The sequence below is a fragment of the Aspergillus versicolor genome, assembly GCF_001890125.1.
Source record: "Aspergillus versicolor CBS 583.65 unplaced genomic scaffold ASPVEscaffold_2, whole genome shotgun sequence".
Lineage (NCBI taxonomy): Eukaryota > Fungi > Ascomycota > Eurotiomycetes > Eurotiales > Aspergillaceae > Aspergillus > Aspergillus versicolor.
This window is the reverse complement of record NW_024467525.1, coordinates 3,139,410-3,158,509: the sequence shown is the minus strand read 5'-3', so window position 1 is coordinate 3,158,509 and position 19,100 is coordinate 3,139,410. Positions and strand designations below refer to the sequence as shown.

Genomic DNA, 19,100 nt, shown 5'->3' with positions numbered 1-19,100 from the left:
CAACCATCGAACCATCGAACGTAAGACGCAAGAAGCGAATAAACATTAAGGGTATCCTTTAATGGAATATGCGTATGCTATCCGTACAAAACAAAACAAAAAGTACCAGTAGCGCTAAAAATGCTCACATAACAAGACATTCACGTTCCAGCTTGCGCCCTCTTCTTTCCCTTGACTTGTCCTTCCCTTTGTCTTTCTGCTTGTCGGAGAACCTTGACCGTCTCGGGCTCTTTTCTCTCATTTCACTGTTCTTAGCTGTCTCGACAGTCAATCCAGTGTTATTTCTGGTCACCTCGTCATCGTCGTCGTCCAGGGCAAAGGAATCACTGTTCAATTTATCCTTGCTAAGGCGACCCGCAAAGCGTGAGAATGTTGCACTGATCCTGTTTTCACCGACTTGGCTGTTGGCACGGCTGCCCGGATTCGACTTTGTGGCTCTGGATCCGCGCCTAGAAAATGAGACAGAGCCCCTGTTGTCGTCGTCATCTCTTGGCGCAAGCCTTGGTGATGTTGAAGGAACGGAGCGCAACCCTGATTCCGAAATGATGTTTCGAGTGTCCGTAGAATCCTCGGTATTCGTATTTGATGCATCCGCAACAGTAATTTCAAGACTCGGGCGGCTAGACCTGTACCCTGCGCTGAGTCGGTTAGGTTGCAGCCTGGGAGAAATAGCTTCCAAATCCTGAGTTTCCACGGAGGCTATAGACGATGGCGCGTTATTCGAGAAATTTGCGGCCGCTGCGTCCTCGTCGATTGGTAAGATTTGATAAAAGAGGAGGTATGGCGACTCAGTCTTCAAGGCTTGCTCAATGTCCACAAGTGTCACTCGTTCCGCAGCTAGGTCATCAAATCGCATCCAATATCTTGGAGTATCCGAATTTGACTGTTCCAAACCATGGGAGCTCGACGGTGGTGCGCCTGCACTGGTTCCTCTGACAATAGAAATGTAGTGTCCGGAATCAACCGAATTGCCTCTATGGCAAACAAGAGCCTGCAGAGATAACTTAAAGTTTCCCTGGATTGGACCATCCTCCATGTTGTCATCTTGAATAAAGTGTGGCAGCCCAATCTCGGTCGGAATATCAACAAATGTGTCAAGTCTAACGGCCTTTCCGTTTGGAAGTATGGAGTATCGTTTCAAACACATGCCCAGTATCGGCCGTTTTGTTGAGAAATGTGCCGCGACCTGAGAATCGTTTGTTGGGGAATTATCCGTATACCATGCTGTAATATGGGTTAGCGCTCGCTAATATGGTATCAGTTATGACAAGAGGCCTTACGGATCAAGCTAAAGAATTGCCATGCAGGCATCATCACCTCCTTCCTGTAAGAGCCCTGACGGTTCTTGGTGGAATCATCTTCATCCGAGTCTGGAATATACTTTGCCTGAATGATACTGTTCCTCCGGTATTTGGTTTTATCGGATGCTGGAGTCTCTGTCTTGGAGCTGATTTGGGTCACAGTCGGCGACAGCACTGTTGGTGAGGAGGAGGAGGTCGGTGTGCTTATTTCCACTGTCTCAACGTGCGCAGCAGAGCCCTTCACAAGTGAATCCATTGACTTAGTCGACTCAACAGTATTTCGACGTTCAAGATAACGCTTGACCTCAATCCTATTATTGAAGTATGATTCCAAGCACTCCTCTAACGTCACAGTCTTTCCGTCGGTTGGCTCTGGGATTGCGACCTCTAATAACCGTTCGTTGACAAACCTGTGATCGTCGTTCAGATCCTCTTTCCCTGTGTGATATATGTCCATCTTGAGTGTAAGGAGAGGCAGCTCTAGTCTTTCCGTAATGAAAGTAAATGCCTCGGATGCATCTTGCTGACGAAGGTTAGCTGCATCCTCCCAACCACATTCGGCAAGTGAATTCTGTATGTGTTTCGTCTTTGGACAAACCATTAAAATTAGCTTTTGTCCCTCGAATGGCGCAGAAAACAGTGGGTCACATACAATGTCTGTCGTTATAAGCTTCCCAGATCGCAACATGTTAACCCAGAGCCTTAAGAGCACTGATAATTTCCCACGAGCTTCATCGTTGAAGCTGTTGTATAATATCCCCTCGAAACAATCCAATCGTGCAAACATAGCAAAGAGCAGCGCGTCCAAATAACATGTCACACCATCCCGGTTCTCTGCGCCAAGGAGCTTCGTGCTTGGAGAATATCCCTTGATTATTCCTTCAATCGAGTCCTCAATAAGCAGGAGGAACTCAAACGCTTTCTCTACATCTCCCTGTGTATGCTGCAATGCATAGGTAAAGTGCTTTTCGTTTAACTCTGTGATGCCAAGGCTCGAAACTCGTCGCTCTAGAGTCTTGATCTGGCTTGTGTAAGTGGACGGAAACACAAGAAGAATAAACGGGTGGATATTGCAGTACACACCTTCTTCTGCAGATCACTAGAGTTGCCATTTGTAGAGTTTGTATCGTCTGAGGTGAAGAAACCTCGAAGTCGAGGATGAGAGGGGATTGACGACTGCAGGAAGGTGGTCAGAATGAACAAAGCATATCTTCCCAATTTCGTGACCACTATACCTCATCCTTGTTGCGTTTTGTATGCTTCCCGTTTCGTTCGCGTCTGGTCAAAAATCGGTGGATTCCGCTCATCTTCAAGGAGTGCTGAGTTCAACGATGAACGAGTGGAGGGGTATGAGACTGCGGAGGCCAGGAATCGACATGGGGAAAGTTATATGTAGTCGATATTGGGCAGGCCACTAAATTCTCGTCAAGTACGGGGCAAAGGGCTCGATCGAAAATGAGTGTATCAGGTGAGGGGCTCTTCTGATAAATTGCGCAGAGAGCTGGGCAAAGAACTTCCGTATGGTAGGCACCAGCTGAGGGAGCCAAGTGACATCACAGGACCAGGGCTGAAGGAGCAGGCAAGTAAGGACAGTAGGTGATGAAACGGAAACAGCACAAGGGTCTATGGGATGACGATGATAGACATAGATCTGATCGATCAGTGCGCAGTGCGTGCCCCACTGGAAACCAAGCTGTGGCAGATTCACTCACTAAATTAATGGTTTGATCGGGATGGCGGGGAGGAATGCCTTTCTCGGCCAGATGCGGAGCTTTTCGCGATACGGGCCGGAGTCTGCCTGAATTTGATGCCATCAATTTTAGGCTCTAAATGTTGTCTCACGTGATACCTCCGAGATCATGCGTCTTGTCCGCGAAACATTTTTTGACCGTCAGGCCTCGACGAACTTCGCAGCAACAACCATTACCCGCGGATTTCAATGGCTGCGAGTGAGCCGTCAAGATACCTGGCAAGGTCATTGCCGCGGGCTATTGTCCCTTCTGCCCGCGCGCAGGGCGTCTGCTGGCGGCGTCATGCCTCTGACCAGGCGTCCCCCAAGTCGTCCTCCGCTCTCAGTGATCTGGAGTCGGACGGTCTTCTGAAAGGCACAGTTGCTCCAGAAGACGTTGCGAAGTCATTCGATCCCGTTGCACGAGCCAGGTCACGAAGGACCCAGCTTCCACGGAGTCGGTAAGTCGCTTCCTGCGCGACTTGCAATTTTCCCCCAGCGCTTTCGAGTTGAAACAACGTCTCATACTCATCATCCACATATAGGTATCAATTCCGATCGCCGAAGTACGATCGCGGTCCATTGCACCCTCACAGACCTCCTCCCCCCTCCGATCCCTCTTCTCGACTCTTCGTGCCGGGCCCCTTCTCTCTCACGAGAGTCGAACAGACCCACGAATCAACCATCGCCTCCGACATCATGACCCTTTGCTATGTTCACAACCCACCAGGATTCAAGCCCCCACCCAAGGCACCTCGTCTTCGTTCATGGGATGACAGCTCACCCTACCACAAGAATCGAACCCTCCGCGGGCCTCGTGGCGGCGATGTACTCCGACTCCTTCGGAAACCAATCACCTTCAACAACGTCCCCAAGCTCGAGCGTATCACAATCCACACTTACGTCAAGGAGGCCGCAAAGGAGCACTCTGGATGGCTTCACGTAGCTGGTATGGCGCTACAAGCGATCTCAAATGTTAAGGTGCAGACATACAAGTCTAGGACCAGTCTTGCCAAGTGGTACATTTCTCCCGGTAGAGATTCCGTGGCCGCTAAGGCGGAACTGCACGGAGAGAACATGGAGCACTTCTTCGGAAAGCTGGTTGACATCCTAATGCCCCGTCTCAAAGACTGGCCCGGTGTGAAGGGCACCAGCGGTGATAGCAGTGGAAACATCACCTTCGGTCTGGAACCGGAGCAGGTCGCTCTATTCCCGGAGATCGAGGTCAACTACGACATGTACGTCTTTTGACTACCTTCTGACCCTCAATACATGCACTTTTTTTTACCTACAGGACCATGGACTAACTCATCAATTCGTGAATAGGTACCCACCCAAGATGATTCCTGGTTGCCACATTACTTTCCACACATCCGCCAATACGGACAAGGATGCTCGCCTGCTCCTCAGTGCCATGGGTGTCCCATTTTACGGAAAGCTAGTCGACTAAATTGGCTCTTATTACTACGCCCTGTCGTACATCTTATTTACCAGCCATTTTTCCCGGTCTCCTTATTTTATAAACGGGCATGTAAACGCATATGGTGTGATAACGCCTTTTGAGGACATGTATATTATTATTTGTTTTAGTACTCCCACTGCACAGGCATTTCTTTCTGTCTCGTATGTACATTCCTAGATCTTGTTGTTTTTGCGTGAACAAACCATCATACACCTAAAATGCAAGCCGAAAATCCGTAAACTCCGTAAATGGGCTGGTGCAGGCCACACTGTAAATAACAAAGGATACTTGAACACCATAAGACAGTTCGTAAAATGTGAACTTAAGTTGCATCATTTTTTTTTAAAGATGAACAAAATCCTGGGATATATGTGGTCCAAATCTAAAAACGCCAGCGTACGCAGAAAACCGACGGCCAAATATTCATTCAAAAAAAAGAACAAGACAGGTATAATCCCCTAATTGTTATGGCTACTCCGATTCTCCAAAACTCAAGTGCTAAGAAAAGACCCTATTCTGTCATCCAAATCATAAAGCTTAGTTTAGTTGCGTAGCAAGGAAAGGAGACTTGAGCAATTCATCTGCGTCAGGTCTCTGCTCGTGATCAAGTTGGAAAGTCATGTCCAAGAAGGCAACGGCATCCTTGCTGGCGCTTTCGGGAGCAGGCGGCCGGGCCTTGTTGCTTCCAATTGCAAAGATGGCTTGCAGCTGGCTGCAATCTGGGAATGGGTGCGATCCGATGAACATCTCAATCACAAGACATCCCAAACTCCAAATGTCAGCCTTCTTTGTATGGGCCGTCTGACGGACAACCTCGGGCGCCATCCAATAAACACTGCCTTGCATCGAGGGTCGATGAATGTGGCCTCCTCCATTACTCGCTCGAGTTCCAAGTACAGTTGACGCTTCGACTCGTTTGGAAATACCAAAATCAGATATTTTGATGCCACCTTTGTTATCAACGAGAACATTGGCACCCTTGATGTCACGGTGGATGATATCCTTGCTATGGAGATAAGACAGGCCCGCAAGGATTTGCCGCACGAAATTCTTTATCAAAGGTTCTTGGAAAGTGTTGTACTGCTTGAGCATTGTGGCGATGGAGCCACCGGGAACATATTCCAAGAAAATATTCAGGTATTGGTCATCGGCAGTAGTCCCCAGGTATTGTACAATGTTTGGGTGATGGAGACCCTGGAGAAGATCAATCTCATGCTTAAGCGCGTCGACCATGTTGTTCTTTCGCTTGTCAAATTCGGTTCCCTTGGTTGCCGACGGGATCTCAACTTGCTTGACAGCCATGAGCTCACCAGTGATTGAGTGGAGTGCAAGAAATACACTTCCAAATGAACCCTCGCCGATCAGTGAACCCTTCATCCAGTTGACGAAATTGTTCCCAGCCAAGAATTCGGTCAGCCCATCGTCTTCTTCTTCTCCATCTTCGGCCATGAGAACACTCAGGCGTTCATTAAATGAGCCTCCATCTGTTGCAGCAACACTTGCATTCTCATCGAGCAGACTGTTGCGTGAAGTACTTGGTTCATCAGAGCCACTGTCAAACGACACGTATGACTTGCGGTTCGGCTCAATGGGTGACTCCTCCTGAAGAGGGTGGAGAGAACTGGAGGCGATAGAGTCTCTATACGAGGTTGAAGGGAGGCCAGATTTTGCTGAAGTAACGGAGAGGGGTCGTGCGGCTCGAGTGGGCGGCGCACCGTTATTAAGCCAAGTATCAGCAATGCTAGGAATAGGCGGTGCATCTCTCAAGCTGGACGCATAACTTGTATTGCTGACGACACTTAGCCGGCTGGCCGCTCTACTCAGGCGTTGCGACCTGCGAACGGACATGCGCATCGTCTTCTCAATATCTTCCCTCTGGTGACCGGGGAAGTAGGATGATATTTCGTGGATAATCATCTCGCTAGGTGGTCGAGCACCAAAGAATGATCGCAGTTTGGAAACTCGCTCATTGACTTGACTCTGTCGTATATCGTGATCACTGGGTGTCGCATTATGGCGAGAGGAGACAGGTGACATGGGCTGTCTAATATTATGCCAAGATTCCCCTGTTAGTTGTTGTATCTTCATTTGGTTTCGCATGTTTGAGCTGCTGAGAGCGTTCATATGCGCAACTTGGCTCTCGTCCAGCGCGAGCTGTGATGCCCGATGAATCTCATCAGCATCTGGTTCTCCAGCATGGATTTTCCGGAGAATAAGGCGACCCCTTTCCGATCTATGGTAATTCTCGCATATTTCCATAAGCTCGTTGTCAGATAGTCTCCGACTGTTTGAAGGGTTTGGCTCTAGGCCGTCAAGCACATAGAAACAGTAGTTGCGGTACTGGTGTTCAGGAAGCTGTAATTTCCTCAGAACACAGAGAATAATCTCGTCAGGCGTTTTGCAATGCTTGATGTCCAAGACTTTCGTTTGACCACCAGTATAAATCACTCTGATCACGGGAGCGTTACTCAGCAACGAGCCCATTGTCATACCATCGAGACTGGGATTCTGTCGATGTGTTCCGTTTCGATCAGACGGGGTTGAGGGATTGCGCCCTGAACCTGAGCCGCTGGAGAAATAGTCTTTTCGCCCAGAATCCATGGGACTGGCCACATAGCGATGCGGTCGTAGGGGAGACCCTGGACGGGAAGAAGTCCTTCCATATTCAGAATCACCGGCCCTAGATGATCGCCGGCCACTCGCGGCTTGCTGACGTGCGTTGAATGAGCGAGCAGCGTCAAAGGCTGTCTGGTTAGCTGCTTCCAAAGCCGCTAGTTGTCTCTGTAGGACGTAAGTAGGAGGAAATAAATAGACACAGGCATTAGCATACCAAGTTCTTTTGTTTTCGGTTTACTACCGACTTGTTCCTGAGCTGTTTTATAGCAACGAAAATGCGGACCCGGTCGCCAATCTTCTTGATGCCCATTTCTTGCAGAATCCTTTGATCGCATTCGATTAAATTGTTGCCATTAAAGTTATTCGCTGAAGACAGTTAGTATTTGCCTATACCACCGACGACTCCGCAAGGGACTGTCATGTACCTTTGAATAACGGTTCATATTGTTGGCAGTTGATGGTATGAAGCCACGCGATGACTTGTTTCTCGTCCCAAGACCTACACGAGTCAACCCTGAACCTTCTTTGTTGTAGGGCCTATGGTATGGGGAGTAACACACCTCACAGCATCAAGCCCGTCATCAACTTCGGAGAACTCTGACTTTGTTGGGCTGGTGTAAAGTGTTGCTGACTGGGGGTCTAAAAATGTGGAGGGTTTCTGTGACGCGGTATGATAAGACGCTACCGGGGTCTGCGACGTTGGCAACCCCATGTTGCCGGTATACGTCTTCGATGCCAGCATTGTGGAGAATAATGATGCTGGCGCGAAGGGTCTTTCCGATCACAGTTTCAGGCGAATGGCTCTCTGCGATAACGTTTCGATTGAACTGGTAAAAAAGAGGGCGTTTCCCAGCAGGTTTCGATGGTCGCTAATGCATGATAAAGAGTACCTGGAGGCGCAGGGACAAGTTGTTAGTCTTGCTGGTCGAACAAAGAGGGAATTTGGATAACGAGAGTAGGCCGGAAACCCCGCGTCTAAACAATCACCCGGCTTGAAGGCAGGAGGATGGCACACCAAATCAGAGTAGTATAAAAGCGAATGTATGTAAAGAGGTCACGGCGACTCCGGAAATTCAACGCAAGCGGCGGTGGTTATTTTCTTTGTCCCGTGGTTGTGAGGTCTGGACTCTGGACTCGGACTAGGCTGACGATCGGCTTGTATTGTTGATCAGAGGCACCCGAGTATCCAGGAGGCTCCAAAAGGAGGGAAACAAGGAGGGACAAGGGGGTCAAGAGAGGGGGATGCCGTGAATGTAAGAAGGCAACCGATCAACAGCTGCAGAATGCCTGGAGAGCGGCGTGGGGGGGAGGATCGGACGGAGGAAGGAGAAGGCAGTCTTATTTCTGGATGTCGGGCAGGCTGTCTGTTGTCCGATCTCCTCCACTCCTGGCGATGTTTCAGCTTCGGGCTAAGGCCGTCACGTGATGGTCTCAATCGGGGTGTTTTCTTTGAGCTCGCTGGCAAAGAATCGCCTGACAGCAGCTGGCATCTGTCAAATGCGGCCCGACCAACACAAGAAGAACTCTCTCGGTGTTTTTATCATCTGATTCCTCACTCAAACACCCGTTGTATCCCGTCCAGATTGAACATCACCGATGGGAGGCGATTTGTCAGGGCGCGCAATCTGAAACAATAACCTGTCGCGGCTGTCAGGCTATGGGCGCCTCACGGCCTCTGTCTATTCTTGGTTCGCCCCTGTCTCGGCGGCTTCATATTTGGAACCATGGAAACGCCTGCGCCGATACATGTTCCCCTTTTCCACCCAGCATGCGAGAGAGTTGTTACGTAGCACAGGCTTCGCCACATTCCGTTCCATCGTCAATTGTTGTATTCGACGCTCTTCAGTATTTGTTGGGGGAAACCAGGCCTTTGGGAGCATATCATGGATGTAATCTAACTTGGAGCAATACGCGGAATCAACACCAAGCCGCCATTCCTTGGAGCGGTTGATGCGCTTGATTTCCTCCTTAATACACATGCCCACTTTCTTACAGGCTCCCAGCTGAGTGCACGACTCAATCCCCAGTGGATATTGCAGGGTGAACCGCGGTCTGTCCGCGGCCTGTGGACGAAGGACTTTATTATTAGAATCCCGCAAGGCCTATCAGGGCCATCACCTCCCTGTCTTGAGAGATACGATCACGATTCTGGAGGCATTGATTGCGACCCAGGTTTATTTAAATTGCCATTGGCCCTTGGGCCAACAATGTTTTGCGTCGGTCCAACAATAATAATAGGAAACTTCTCGGGCTCCGTCCCAATCGTATCAGATCGGGATGGCAGTGCCTTGACTTTTTTGCTTGGACAGCCAGAACCTACCAGTGTTACTGTCGATGATGTGGATATGAATTAACCCAGCTGTTCTAGAAAAGATCTCTCGCGTGTTCCCACTCCACGGGCCACGATCGAAGTCGCGCGCGGGATCTTTTCACCTCAATCTCCAGTTCTCCACTGCCGCAGACTCCATCACGAATGAAGCCCGGCCGAACAGCGAGTCGGTGAAGTTTCTTGGTTTAATTTATCTAGCTTGGGGGCCAGCCAAACACCCCCAGCAGTTCGACAATACTAGTGCAAGTTTCTTAAATAAGTCAATCGCAAAAATTGTCCTGAAGAGGAGAACACTGAACAGCGGAATTGGAGAAGGAAATATGCTTCCATCGGTTCCCCTCTATCCGTACTTTGGCACTCTGGTGAGGAGAACAATTGGGCCCCCATGCGTGCATTCCCTTCGCATACATAATACATATGTCAACTTAGAGTTGCGCACATGGCCTGAGAAGGCAGCATCTCCGCACCGGGTGGAGAGGGCAACAGACGCACCGCACTCCAAATCTCAATATGCTGTATGTCGGTCAACAGCTAGCCAAGAGGAGTGGGTATTCTAGTCATCGGCCCTTCCAGTTGCTTGGAGGGCTTGAAAACAAGCACTCCGTAGTATTCATTGTTTTTGCAGCTGGAGTGAAGGCCTTTCGTCGTCCAATGGAGTGCTTAAGATTGTTCATCGGCAGCTCTGAGGGTAAGCGACTTGGTGCCTCAGGCGCTGCCGTAATCTGTTTCCGGATGTCACGTGGCACCCCCTCACCCCCCACAGTATTTTCCTTCCCCGCGCGCCTGAGTCCATCCGAAAGACATGCTCTACCCCAAGGCTATTCGCCATGGACGATGAGAGATCAGATTCGGGGAAAGTGAAGAAGAAGACAAACACCGCCCATCGGAAATCACTCTCCTGCGAGTACTGTAACAGGTCCTTTGCCCGTCTCGAGCATCTTCAGCGCCACCTCCGCACCCGTTGAGTAACCCTGATTCTGCCCTTCCTGAGGGCATTTGCTTTCGACGGTGCGTCCCAGCTAACTGGCTGTCCCAGATACCAAGGAAAAGCCCTTTTCATGCGATATATGCTCAAAGTCTTTTGCAAGAAGGTAAGTCACCTAGTGCCCTGATCAACGTCTGACACCCACTAATAACGCATCTTTTCCCCTTGAAAAGCGATCTGCTTGTACGACATGAGCGCCTAGTCCATCCAGCCGAGGCCGCAGCCAATCGAGAAAATCGAAACCATACCAATCACGATGTATCTCAAACGCCGTCTTCAATAGTGCCGCCCTCCCACCATGAATCTCGAATGCTAGAGTTAGCCGATGCCATTCCACTTCAGACCCAAGCAGTCCCTCCTCCCCCTCCTCCTCCCGAAGTCCAGGTTCAACCTCCCTCTATCGTTGAAACGACCCATTTCAACCCGTCATGGGGATACGATTTGAATCTTTTGTCCCATGCCGCAAGCCATGTCGCTCTTGAGGGACAACAAGAGAGTCTTGATAGTCTTCGGAAGCCTTCACAGAACATTCCACCGCCGCCGCCGCCGCAACCGCAGCAGCAGCAGCAGCCACTCTCCCATGTTCCGGAAAGAGGGATTACCGACAATTACGGCGTTGAGCCTTCAATCCTAGATCTCACTGATCTTGGCGATCCGGTGCAGGACTTCACAGTCTTCTTAGAAAGTGTCGGGCTCTCTTCAGACTGGGACTCTGGCATTTTCTCAAGTGTAGAAGAACCCCTGCTACCGACCACGCTTCCAATGGAGACAAAACCTACGATCCGTGAAACTTCTAGGCTGGGGCCTGATATAATGAGTGATATGAGATCTACCAACGATGACCCACCGTCGTTCTCTAATTTTGGTTCTCGGCTGCCCTCGCTTCAGCCAGAAGCTCATGAAGTTGACGACCGCTTAGGTTTTAGTGACGAAGGCCCACGACCCGCCTGGGATATATCAAACGCGGATCGTCAGGTGTTTGTCTCTAAACTGGAAGAATTTGCCTATATCCTCCCGAAAGGATTCGTCCCACCATCCAGACATGCTCTATCTCGCTTTTTTGCTGGTTACATCAATGGTCTGAACGAGCATCTCCCTTTTATTCATGTCCCTACACTGTCCATTGCAAAATGCTCGCCAGAGCTTACACTTGCTTTGGCAGCTGCGGGATCTCACTACCGTTTTGAAAATAACAGGGGAATTGATCTCTTCCACGCTGCAAAGGCGATTCTTTTGGAACGCTTACAAAGAAGAGACAGTAAGCAGGTACATTACCCTTCCTGGAATTTCTTCTCCCCTGCGTCAAACTTCCATAATTCCCGTGGGTCGTCTGCCACATCCAACAGTCCATACCAAACGCACCAACACCAGTCTTATGTTCTATACCCAATTGACCCATCAGGCTACCCCCCTGAGGATTCGTATGCCCACATGGAGGTCATTAAGACCTTCCTGCTGCTCACGGTATTCGCTTCCTGGGAGCGTCATCCTGAGCTCTTACGGGAGATTCTGTCCCTTCAAAGCACGTTAGCGAGGCTCGTCCGAGAACATGGTCTCACCGAATCAACCATCGGGGTGGACCCAAACAATTGGGAAGAATGGGTCCGTCGAGAATGCAATAGGCGAACGAAACTTATCGTTTACTGCTTCTTTAACCTCCATTCTATTATGTACAACATCCCTCCCTTGATATTGAATGCAGAGCTCAAGTTGAACATGCCCTGCTCGCCCGAACTCTGGAAAGCGAACAACGCCGCACAGTGGCGTCGCCTCCTTCGCACCCGACATGGATCGGAGGTCGCTTTCCAAGATGCTTTCACAAGGTTGTTCTACAAGGCGAACATCACGAGCACTGCACCCATTTCTCCTCTCGGCAATTATATCTTGATACATGCCCTTATCCAACAGATATTCTTCGCCCGTCAACTTTGTCTTTCTGCTCCAAACCTTCCTGGGACAAGCCTAAGGCCAGACGACTTGAACGTCCTAGACAGTTCTTTAGCATCTTGGAAAGCTCTGTGGAAACGCACCCCTGAGTCAAGCATCGACCCGCAAAATCCAGCTGGACCCATTGCTTTTACGTCCACCGCACTATTAGGGCTTGCATACATTAGGTTACATGTTGACCTTGGGCCGTGTCGCCGCCTCGTAACTCAGGATCCGGTTCAGATTGCCAGGGCACTCAATGAATCGCCGCCAATTGCACGAAGCCCTCGTCTCATCATGGCGCTTTTGCACTCTGCGCACGCACTCTCCATCCCGGTACGCCTGGGTATAGACTTTGTGGCAAGAACTCATTCATTCTTCTGGAGCATTCAGCATTCTCTTTGCAGTTTGGAATGTGCTTTCCTCTTAAGTCGATGGCTGCTTTCCATACCAGCAACGCAGGCCGAACAAAGACTCTCTGAACATGAGAGAAAACTGCTTTTGTGGATCAAAAGTATGATGGACGAGACTGATATGGCTGTTGATCCAGGCGGGGCACCTGATGTTGATTTCATCGCGAATCCTTATAAGGCCAGGCAACTTAGTGTTGCTATCGTCCGCGTATGGGCAAGGACCTTCAAGGGAAACACAAGCTGGGCAATCGTTGACTTAGTCGGGCTAAGTTTGGATGCATACGCCGATCTCCTGGAATCTCAGATCTAGTGGCTACGCCATAGATTTTCAGGTTGCCTTGTGAAATTCGCATATATCAAAAAGGGTAGATGTATGCTTCCCATTAGAAGAGTACGCTCTGCCATAGGGTCTAATGGGCAGCCATTATGCTGTTCAATCAAAAAGTTCGCCATATTCGGCGTCTTGATAAATGATGCTGGATTATACCCTCGTCTTTGCGCTAATTTATTTTTTCGTCTGTATATAGGTATTCCTCATCCCAAGTACTGATATTGACTCATGTCTCTTTTACCTTTTTTTTTTTGCGCGGCGCGGGTCGGATTATGAGTTTATTTTATCTTGTTGCGGGATGAATTTCTTCCCTTTCCCACTTCTACCTATTTCATGGTTCAAGATTGGATGAGGAATGACTTTTCTTGTATCTCTTTATTACTCTTTATTATGAGTCTCAAATGAATATCTGCGTGGGTTTTCCGTCACATTCAAAACTGACTGCTCGTAGTACTCTGCCTCAGCGACCTCTCTTCACCTGTTAATCCCAATCCCACCTCGTACTCTCCTTGTTCACAATGTCCTCTACATTGACTAGAGCAACTGAATCTCTCTTAGGTAGCTCCCTCACCTTTAGCAACGGTGCCATCCTCGAAGGTGAGATGGACTACAACTCCTTCATACCCGGCACAGAACATCATGGCTGGCAACGCTCTAGTCCACCCAGCAGTGGGTCGAGACTGCTTCCTTTAAGCCTGAGCACTTGACTGGTTGCCATCTAGAAGAACACAGCCCCATCATAATCTGTCCGTATCCCCAGCGCCAGCGGGCACTTGGCAAATAAGGACTTCGAATCGCTCTTTTTTCTTGTTCGGAAACTCCTCAATCATGACTTCCAGGTGCTGTATCTGCTTGTCGAAGCGCGCCGCGCGGTTGATTCCTTCGTGCGGTTTGCCGCGACTGCGCATTCGTAACGCTGGCCGGAACGAACCGCAGCGCGGACATGGATTTCTCGAGTTCCATTATCTCCGTCTCGTCCGACCTGGATTCGAGTACAGAAGAAACCGGATTTGAATTGGGAGCAGGGCCTGCGTGTGAGATGGATGTCTGCCGGTGCCGTAACCGGCCTTCTTTTGGCGATGTTGGTGTACTAGATAAGCGCCGGCGATGGTTCTGCATTGACCGGAGCATTGATGTTTGCTTGTCTATGCCGTCGTTGACGATGTAGAAGTTATATGTCTGTGACACTGTTAGCTATTTTTGCATTCCTGGAGGGTTGGAAACTTCAATAGGGAGGTAAGTAGGTACCCTGGGAAACATATGTTTGTCAATAAGATGCATTCGGCGTTTTTGGGGGGTAGAACATTTTCGCTCGCAGTTTTCGACGAAGCATCCGTACTTCGTTTGTTGTTAGTAAAACGTCTGAGAAGGGGGGCCTTGGGATAAATACAGTTTTGTCCCCCCGGGCTCTCCTTGCAGCGATCAGGGAATCATGATTCTCCTCAATATGTAAATTCAAAAAGAGATCCGTGGGGAAGTTCCTCCCGCACTCGGTGCATCTGTTGACGTGGGCTTGATGATAGTGCACCTCGTAATCTTCGTATGAGGGGAAAGACAGAGTTTCTCTGTGAGGCGGGAGAGAGCAACGCATGGCTTCTTCAGCAGGGGAGTCGGAAGGGGTATTTGAGAGATGTATTTTGGATGAAGCTGGCGTGGATGATATATAGTCTGGAGAGGAGGATCTTGACCGACATTCTGATGGCGGATCGATAGACGTAGATCTGGACCGTTTGGCCATTTCTAAGGGGGTTGCGGGGAAATAATGCTGGCGGGGTATATTTTATCGAAAGCAATAGCAGCTTCTTGTCATGCAATTGTTCAATCCACAGGGCCTCGGGCTTCTTGTAAGAGGATAGGTAAAGAATTGAATCCGATGAGACAAACTCGGCTTAGCCAAGAGTTTCAATTCTAGAAAGAACAATCTCTCTTCCAATACAAGCCCAACAACCGCATACGACAAGCCAACTACGTTGTATGCCAAATTCGACGAATATTATAAACTCGAGGTCTACTATCCAGTATATGTATTTGTGACGCTCTGTGCTTACTGTTTGAAATAAATATTTATATCATGCAGTTGGGTCTCTATATATATAGATGGCATCCCTTTTGCATTCTCTCCGCAGCGACAATCCCCGACAACGATATGTTGGATAATATCTCTCGAATCTCAAGTCTTAACAGCACTATTCACCATTATCTTTAGTTCACCGAAATGAAAGCAGATGTGAAGAGAGTGAGTACCGATGGAGCACACCAGCCACAGCTGGCCACCCAATCAGCGCTTGAGGAGCCACCAGAGTCACTGGACTGCATCCACCGCGAATCTCCGGAATTAAGGTACTGCGATTTTCTGTCAACTGTCAACGAGCGGCGGCCTCATTCTCCGCGTCTCGCTCGCCGTCCTCTCGCACCAGGGCTCATCATCCCATTCCTCCCACGGCAGCGCGTCATCGGCGCCTATTCCGGAAAGCCCGTCTCCTCTCGTCTCTTTGCCGCCTTTCGATATACCACTGATGGATCGTTCATTGATCCTGTCGCCCGCAGACTCCCACGCCGCTATCTGACGGGCGAAGTGAACCGTGGAGTTATACAGGCGAACCGGTCTTCTGCTCATTGAGCATGGCGCTCACTTTTCAAGATGCGTGGCAGTTAGTAGTACCTTTGCTTTTCTTCTTGCGAGTTTGACGAGTGAAACAAACCATCAAACACATATGATACTAAAATTGGACTACCCTAGATCTGCGCTCACCGTTGAGAGAGACCTGCTAAAGAACCTCGCTGAGAAGGATCCAACATTTGCCGAAATATCTCACAACATATCGGAGTTAGTTCTCTATTCATGTGTTTTATTGTTAGTTGCGCGCAACTAGTCTGACCCCTCCGCTTCTTGTCGCAGACTCCGAAACGCTTCTCAAAACGCTATATTCCAAGACTTCGAGACCGCCCGCACCGTTGACGTTGAAGGTCGCCTATGGGAGGCGCATTTAAAGATCAATACTCGGTTCCGGAAGCTGCTCTCCCGCGTGAGTTACTCAATTTCTCTTTTGTTTCACTAGCCATTGTCTAATCGGGCATACAAAACCTAGTTTCGCGAAGACAATGGCAAGAAGAAAAAGCCAGTAGAGAGGCGGAAACTGGAAAAGCACTTTCTAGAATTCGTTAAATCAAGCCAGCGATTCTATCGCGGCTACATTCAACAACTAGCGTCGCACTACGATGGCATTCCAGAACTGGAGAAGGTTGCACGGAAGTTCAGTTTTGAACGTGAGCGTCATCTCCCATTGTAACTTCTTGATCTAGTAACTCAACATATTGTAGCTCTGTCGGCGGCGCCTCCCGTCCAACCTGTCGAGCGTCTACGAAAATTCATCCTTCAATCGTGCCACGCGACACTTATACGCCTAGGCGACCTTTCCCGTTATCGCGAAACTGAATTGGCCACCAAGGAGCGCAATTGGGGCCCAGCAATCGGTTACTATGATCTAGCCACTACAATATACCCAGCGTCCGGTGCGTCCCATAATCAGCTGGCTGTCATTGCTCTTGCCGATGCCAATCATCTGAGAGCTACTTACCATCTGTACCGGGCTCTCTCCGCCCAGGAGCCACATCCCACTGCAAAAGGGAACCTTGAAATTGAGTTTAGAAAGGTCATGAGTTTATGGGCCAAAAGGGAGTTGATTCGACCAGAGGACGCTGGTATTCCAGGCAGAGCCTTGGCCCCGTGGTTTGTCTATCTCCACGCCCAGTGTTACAGAGGCGTGGACTTCGCCGAGCACGAGGAACTTGAAAGCGAAGTTCTTAACCAGCTTGCAGTCGATCTGAAGGAGCGCTCCTTGGAGGGTACTCTACAGAAGTTCTGTCTTATTAATATTGCAGCAGAAGACTTCTCTCGGGTTCGGTCGGAAGGTAAGTCTCTTAATACACTCTTAAGTCCAAGTGAACGGTAATTGATGTTATCAGCAGAAGAATCGGTGTCAAACGCGCGTCTATTTTTTCAACGCATTAACGTCAAGACATACTTCACCCTCCTACAGATTCTCCTAGCCGAAATCGAGAGGTTCGCTGTTGAAGACCCAAACAGCATTAATAAAGACGCCAAAGTTGGGGCCGACAAGGTGACTGTTGTTGCCCGTCGAATCTTACCAGCCCTTCGCAACTATAGCTCTTGGCTCTTGACTGTCAGTGCGTACTTGGTTGCATATAAGGAGAAAGATACACCTCTGGCTGTCCAACTTACGGAATTCTGGAAAATCTACGCCAACACGCTCACGTTACTCGCGTCCACTTTTGACGTCGTTCACCTGCCAGAGGTAGAATATCTTCTCGAAGAAGATGAGGAAACTTTATGTTTCATACCCCTCAGTAAAGGTGCCACGTCCCGTAGGTATTTGGATGCGAATGGTCGACCAAAGCCATCAATAAACGACCCAGGCGTCGAAAGACATCATCCTAACATTGAAATGCTCTATCGTATCCGCGAATTTGTGATTGATGGTTTAGACCTGGTTGTGGGTAATGTACGTTGAAGCTAACCCTTGTGCTCTTGATGTCTGCTAACCTGTCCAGAAAATCCCCATTGCTCTTGTTGATGATGAGGACAAGAAGACGTTTATTTACAAGGAGGACGGTCTTCCATCCCAATTTTTTGCCAGTCCCTCCGGTCATCATCACTCGCTCTCTGCAGCAAGCATCGAGAGAGAGGACATTCAACGGGTCAGGCACGAGTCGAATTATCCCCCAGATGCCAGAAGTACATTTGGAGATTCTCAATCAGCGTCCGTCTCCATGTCGACTAACATGAATGGTATCGTTGAAGGTGTTGAACGACTGGTCGAATCTGACACTTATGAAAACGCGCCAGCTATCCCTAACCATTTGGCGCACCCTATGGACTCGAACCCTGCCATGGCTCAGTTCTATGACCCGACTGCAAACCTGGATTTCAGAGATAGCCTTCGTACTCCTATCGCTCCACCAGGTCTCGGACTTCCCGTGGATAATTATTCCAGCGGATTGGGCACAATGTCGTCCTCCCAGTCATATACGCCGCGGCCAGCCATCCCTGGACTCCCTAACATCTGGAATACTGCTTTCTCACCCGAAATTCGCGACGCATCCCCACGGACTCCCCCAGGACTTGGTCCACTCCAAGGATCAATGCTTTCCAGGCACACTAACAGCTCGGGTCTTCAGTATACGCAGCAAGATGCTATAAAAAATGACATGGCATTCCGCCAGAGCCTGCTTGCGCAAAACCAGTTGGAAAACAACTCACTTAACGGGAGCGGTCCTATGTCTCAGATGCTTGCCCCGCCGCAAGCATATCATCAACGTCACTCTAGCTCTCCATGGGATGGAGACGGCGTAGCCGCCGGCGGACCATTTTCGCAACAGGCATACCATCCGTCTGTCTTTGGATTCCCCAGCCAACCAATGTCAAGCGGCCAAGCCAATGCCTCGTGGGCCAATAACGCCTTTATCGAAAGTTCGCACCCATCTGGAGCGGGGTTATCAAGCCCGGGATTCGGTGATACTCGCAAGTCCTCAGCCCAGTTTGGCGTCATTGGTCAAGGCCAATCCCCTCGTCTCGGACATGGTGGCTGAATTTCTAGCATGGAAAAAAAGTTCTTCAAACTCCCACTCTTCGCTGAGGGCGTATGCACGGATTTGGGAAACTGCGATCATGCTACCCAAAGGCGATATTGACGTTGCAGAAATTACGCGAGGAAAGAACATAGCTGTTAGTGAGGCTTTGCGGTCCACATAAGTAGCCCCCTTGCAAGACAGGGGAAGAAACACGCGTGGTCCATGATTTTCTTATTCGCCTACACTATCAAGCATCTATGCGTGTGTTTCTGTCTGGCCCCTGTCACTGCCGACCTGTACTATCGCAACGCAGCCTCGCCATAAAATCTCTGTCTTGGAGCAGTTCTCCACCGGCTAGGCTGACCTCTTTCTTTCTGCACATCAGGATTGGTTTCTAGTGTTCGGTAAAGATGAGC

General features: G+C 49.4%; 6 protein-coding genes across 6 annotated transcripts; 3 read left to right on the top strand and 3 right to left on the bottom strand.

Annotated features, from left to right (window-relative positions):
* Nucleotides 1-74: 74 nt before the first annotated feature.
* ASPVEDRAFT_495567 (ubiquitin C-terminal hydrolase family protein) lies at nucleotides 75-2,924 on the bottom strand. The gene is made up of 5 exons (XM_040814181.1): nucleotides 2,537-2,924; nucleotides 2,385-2,477; nucleotides 1,954-2,316; nucleotides 1,281-1,887; nucleotides 75-1,224 (listed from the first exon to the last, which is right to left on the bottom strand). Exons 1-5 carry the CDS (start codon nucleotides 2,606-2,608, stop codon nucleotides 125-127), a joined length of 2,235 nt encoding a protein of 744 aa, XP_040664765.1. The 5' UTR covers nucleotides 2,609-2,924; the 3' UTR covers nucleotides 75-124.
* A 276-nt stretch (nucleotides 2,925-3,200) lies between these two features.
* Nucleotides 3,201-4,742, top strand: ASPVEDRAFT_38478 (mitochondrial 54S ribosomal protein uL5m). Its single transcript, XM_040811709.1, has 3 exons — nucleotides 3,201-3,491; nucleotides 3,576-4,268; nucleotides 4,357-4,742. Exons 1-3 carry the CDS (start codon nucleotides 3,241-3,243, stop codon nucleotides 4,478-4,480), a joined length of 1,068 nt encoding a protein of 355 aa, XP_040664764.1. The 5' UTR covers nucleotides 3,201-3,240; the 3' UTR covers nucleotides 4,481-4,742.
* A 287-nt stretch (nucleotides 4,743-5,029) lies between these two features.
* ASPVEDRAFT_124512 (STE11 family mitogen-activated protein kinase kinase kinase) lies at nucleotides 5,030-7,850 on the bottom strand (the record flags this gene model as incomplete). Its single annotated transcript, XM_040806185.1, has 4 exons — nucleotides 5,030-7,273; nucleotides 7,323-7,474; nucleotides 7,534-7,607; nucleotides 7,669-7,850. The coding sequence occupies 4 exons, from the start codon at nucleotides 7,848-7,850 to the stop codon at nucleotides 5,030-5,032; spliced, it is 2,652 nt and encodes an 883-aa protein (XP_040664763.1).
* A 2,414-nt stretch (nucleotides 7,851-10,264) lies between these two features.
* On the top strand, nucleotides 10,265-13,071 carry ASPVEDRAFT_124015 (uncharacterized protein; the record flags this gene model as incomplete). The annotated part of the gene is made up of 3 exons (XM_040806144.1): nucleotides 10,265-10,397; nucleotides 10,474-10,528; nucleotides 10,596-13,071. The coding sequence occupies 3 exons, from the start codon at nucleotides 10,265-10,267 to the stop codon at nucleotides 13,069-13,071; spliced, it is 2,664 nt and encodes an 887-aa protein (XP_040664762.1).
* A 372-nt stretch (nucleotides 13,072-13,443) lies between these two features.
* On the bottom strand, nucleotides 13,444-14,954 carry ASPVEDRAFT_69498 (uncharacterized protein). Its single transcript, XM_040816025.1, has 3 exons — nucleotides 14,483-14,954; nucleotides 14,341-14,430; nucleotides 13,444-14,271 (listed from the first exon to the last, which is right to left on the bottom strand). The coding sequence occupies exons 1-3, from the start codon at nucleotides 14,828-14,830 to the stop codon at nucleotides 13,915-13,917; spliced, it is 795 nt and encodes a 264-aa protein (XP_040664761.1). The 5' UTR covers nucleotides 14,831-14,954; the 3' UTR covers nucleotides 13,444-13,914.
* A 760-nt stretch (nucleotides 14,955-15,714) lies between these two features.
* On the top strand, nucleotides 15,715-18,702 carry ASPVEDRAFT_50563 (uncharacterized protein; the record flags this gene model as incomplete). The annotated part of the gene is made up of 7 exons (XM_040814331.1): nucleotides 15,715-15,743; nucleotides 15,833-15,919; nucleotides 15,992-16,118; nucleotides 16,182-16,359; nucleotides 16,414-17,004; nucleotides 17,062-17,615; nucleotides 17,665-18,702. The coding sequence occupies 7 exons, from the start codon at nucleotides 15,715-15,717 to the stop codon at nucleotides 18,700-18,702; spliced, it is 2,604 nt and encodes an 867-aa protein (XP_040664760.1).
* Between the last annotated feature and the right edge of the window lie 398 nt (nucleotides 18,703-19,100).